The sequence below is a fragment of the Morone saxatilis genome, unplaced genomic scaffold (genome assembly GCF_004916995.1).
Source record: "Morone saxatilis isolate NCDOM2014 unplaced genomic scaffold, NCSU_SB_2.0 Contig19, whole genome shotgun sequence".
NCBI lineage: Eukaryota > Metazoa > Chordata > Actinopteri > Moronidae > Morone > Morone saxatilis.
Genome location: NW_023339751.1, coordinates 25,348,231 through 25,352,259, shown reverse-complemented (window position 1 = coordinate 25,352,259; position 4,029 = coordinate 25,348,231). Strand labels below are relative to the sequence as shown.

Below are 4,029 nucleotides of genomic sequence, written 5' to 3'. Positions count from 1 at the left end.
TACCCTCTAATTACCGCTCCCCGGTATCTGACTGCATCACACACTCTGAGAGAGAGAGAGAGAGAGAGAGAGAGAGAGAGTAATTGATTGCCTTCCAGTCAGCAATAACTTGTTACTGGTGGTCAATCGCTGCTCCTTTTGTTGCATTACCGTCCACCGGATGGGTTTGTCTCGTGCCTCGTTGTGCGTCACCCTGGATAAGTGTCTCGGAGACGTGGTGGTGGGACTGGAAGTCAGAAGTGTCCCTGCAGTTCGCAGCTGAGCGGCCAACATGCAGCTGGAGAGACACCTGTGATCCGAGCTGCGGACTACCTCCACCGCCTCTGCTCTCTCTGTGTGTGCAACTTTACCACAGCCAGTCGCCGCTTTTAATCGCTCTTGTCTAAATCACCACAGTCAGGTGTGACCCGCTGTGCCACCATGACCTCTAAGGAGGACACCAAATGCCCAGCGGTGCTGGAGGAGCGGAGGCGCAGTCCGCTGGATCAGCTCCCGCCGCCAGCCAACTCCAACAAGCCGCTGACGCCTTTCAGCATCGAGGACATCCTCAGCAAGCCGGCCGTGCGAAGGAGCTACTCCCTGAGCGCGGCGGCACACCACATCTCTCCCGGAGAGAAGCTGCCCTCGGCGGGTCACAGCCTGTCCGGCCGAGCGCTGCTCAGTCAGACCTCCCCGCTGTGCGCGCTGGAGGAGCTGGCCAGCAAAACCTTCAAGGGGCTGGAGGTCAGCGTCCTGCAGGCGGCCGAGGGTAATGGACTGCTTCCCTTCAGTTCGTTGTCTTGGTTTTATGGGAATTATAACGCACATTATCTGTACTTGTGTTGTAATAGTAGTATTTTATTTTATGAAAACTGTTTTTTTAAATCAAAATAAATAATAATAATATGTATAATAATAGATTGTAATTCATTTAAAGTTTTTATTTATTATTTGTGAATCCAGAAACTACACCTTTTTGCGTGCATAAAAGTGCAGTCAGAGTTGGCCTATGCTTTTACGTTAGATAAAGGCATGTGTAACAGTAGGCTATTGCATTACTAAAATATTGTGATCGATTGACATACAGCCCAAAACATTATACAGTTATTTTAAATTAAAATAACTTAACTATCAATTTTCACATTTTTATTTTCAGTCTTGTTTTATGCACATACAGGACACCAACAGGATTTTAGAGTAACTATTAAATAGTTGGGGTTCATCTGCAAAAACAGATATCTCTATCTCTATCAATCAAACTGCTGCTGGTTTGGTGATTTCAAGAATGTTTTATCTTTTGTTGCAAAGGAACTCTTAATTCCATACTTCAAATTGCATTTTATTTATTTGAATAAACAGTTATCATGCAGGAAAATGGGAGAATTGTTATGTTTTGGAAAGAATAAAGAAATCTGTTCCGGCAGAGCCATATCTGATAATCGATCAGACTGACTATAGGTTGAATTAATTAATTGATTATATTAATTGAATGTTATTACTGTGTATTCTGTTTATGCTCCATACCATGTGATCATGGTCGTGAGTTGCAAAATAAATTAAACGAATGAATGATTGAAAACATTCTAGTCAGTTATTCTACTTGTATTTTACTAGAGTTTTTGGTGGCTAATAATTGAGTTTTGGTCGCACGTGCTTTGCTGCAGGGTTTGTTGAACTGGCACTCACTGACCCATTTATTCCTCTCTCTTAGGCCGAGACGGTCTGACGCTGTTCGGCCAGAGGAACACCCCTAAGAAGCGGCGGAAGTCCCGCACGGCGTTTACCAACCACCAGATCTACGAGCTGGAGAAGCGCTTCCTGTACCAGAAGTACCTGAGCCCGGCGGACCGGGACCAGATCGCCCAGCAGCTCGGTCTGACCAACGCGCAGGTCATCACCTGGTTCCAGAACCGACGGGCAAAGCTCAAGCGGGACCTGGAGGAGATGAAAGCGGACGTGGAGTCCGCCAAGGCCGCGGGCTCTGTGGCCTTTGAGAAGCTCTCAAAGCTGGCCGAGCTGGAGAAGTGCGCGGCCGGAGGTATGGGCGGTGGGCCGGTTACAGCGCCGGGCCACACCAAGTCCGACCCGGCCTCCACCAGGGTCCACCACGACACCGCCGAGAATCTCGACTCCAGCAGAGCGCACATGTCGCCTCATTCACCCGCCTCGTCGTGGTACACGGACCGGCTGAGCAGCCAGTGCTGCTCGGAGGACGAAGATGAGGAGATTGACGTGGATGACTAAAGACTCAGCCATGTGAAATGCCAAATAACGCAGAAACTTTACGAGGATTCCATCTTCTACGCACGGACACGGTGCGATCAAACTATCCACAATGTTTGATTTGAGAGCTGCCATAGGCCCGCTGCTCTCTGCAGATGAACATGCGCGCGCCTAGAAAGCGCGTGACACGTGACAGAGAGACACTCAGAAGGAAGGAGGCAAACATGCAGGTGCACACTCACACACACACAGTCCAGTCCCTTATTCTGGTTACAATCACTGAAATATTTCACTGCATGTTTCATTTGCTTTTATTTTGAAATTGATGGAAAAGGCTTCTACAAATCACTTTTATAAGCTCGAGCCGACTCTTCTCAGCTTTTTGATACATCATGATAATCACACACAGGAAATGTGTTGCTAATAGCTTGTAATAAATAACGATTTAATATATTTATAATGCTTTGTACAACCTTTAAGTGCCTTTGGAATATACAGAACGCATAAACTGTACAAACTGTAATTTAATATTGTAACACTGACAAAATAAAAACACATTTTCAAATATTCAGACTTTCACATTTTTATATAAATGATCTCTATGGAGGAGGTTGCAGTGAATCAGTATTATGTGTTTGGTGGTTTGTGGTGCAGAATCCGCTGCCTTCTGACCTCCTGCGTGTATTTTTATTTTTCTCTGTGAGAAACACAATCTGGAGCAGAAGAAGAGGCCCTGAAGTGTGTGTGTGTGTGTTCCCCCCGGGGGCCGCTCTCCAGCAGTGCGCAATACGGAGACAAGCGGTTCTCCAGTCCGGCGGGTCTCGGCGCACAAAGGCGGCCAGAGGAGAGTGTTTCAGGGCCATATGGTTTCGGGATTCTCCTCTCATTTACGCGTCACATTGATGGATTGACTCGACCCCTTCTTTGTCGCACACAATGCAGACATGCTCGCCCGTCCCCGGGCCCGCTGCTTTAAAACACGGCCATGAATGTGAATGCGGCTCGGTGGGCCGGTCTGAGCGCGCAAATAATTGACTCGATGATGACAGAGCACACACACTTCATCTGCTCTTCATCAGCCACTTGCAGCATTTTGTTTATGTATTCCGCAGTTCGCAGCACATACATAGAGCTATATAGTGTAAACAAAACTGAAAATAAAGTCTGTTTCTACACAAACATTTGGAACATTTGTATCAGTGACAATGTAGCTCTGCAGTTATTTGAGGGTTTTTCGTAGAATTCCCATATACCACACTTTTCTGTGATTTCCGTTGATTGTTATGGAATATATTTTTAAAAAACGGTTCCTAGTTTGACAAGAAAAATCTAAAGTCTTTATTATTCCTCAGTCAGAGAGAGAATTTGCATGTAAACAAACCAACAATTGTTTTTTAATGGATGTTCTTCCTCTTCTAATAATAAATAAAAACAGGTGCTTTTATAAATGATATAATAATAATAATAAATAATATATATCATTTTATATTAATTAGGCAAAAACCCTTTTAAAACAACATTAACACTCCTCTACATTGGTTGATTATGTTTAAAACAGGGCTCGGGAGTAACGGCAATTACATGTAACTTGATTACAAAAGACTACTTCCTTTTATAAAATACACTGAGCAGATTGACAAACAATTTCTCACGATAATAATCTTGTTTTTCTAAAGTATACAATTGTTGTGTGTCTTATAAAATACACATAATTACTTTTTATTAAATATTTGTTTTTCTCTCTTCGTTTTATTGTCAATATTTTAGTAATCCAAAGGCAACGGAAAGTAAATCAGTTACTTTTCAATATTTTGTGAATTACTTGGA

The 4,029-nt window shown here is 43.9% G+C and overlaps 1 protein-coding gene across 1 annotated transcript; it reads left to right on the top strand.

Annotated features, from left to right (window-relative positions):
• The first annotated feature begins 420 nt into the window (after positions 1 to 420).
• On the top strand, positions 421 to 2,223 carry lbx1a (ladybird homeobox 1a). Its single transcript, XM_035664023.1, has 2 exons — positions 421 to 748; positions 1,691 to 2,223. Exons 1-2 carry the CDS (start codon positions 421 to 423, stop codon positions 2,221 to 2,223), a joined length of 861 nt encoding a protein of 286 aa, XP_035519916.1.
• The last annotated feature ends 1,806 nt before the right edge of the window (positions 2,224 to 4,029 follow it).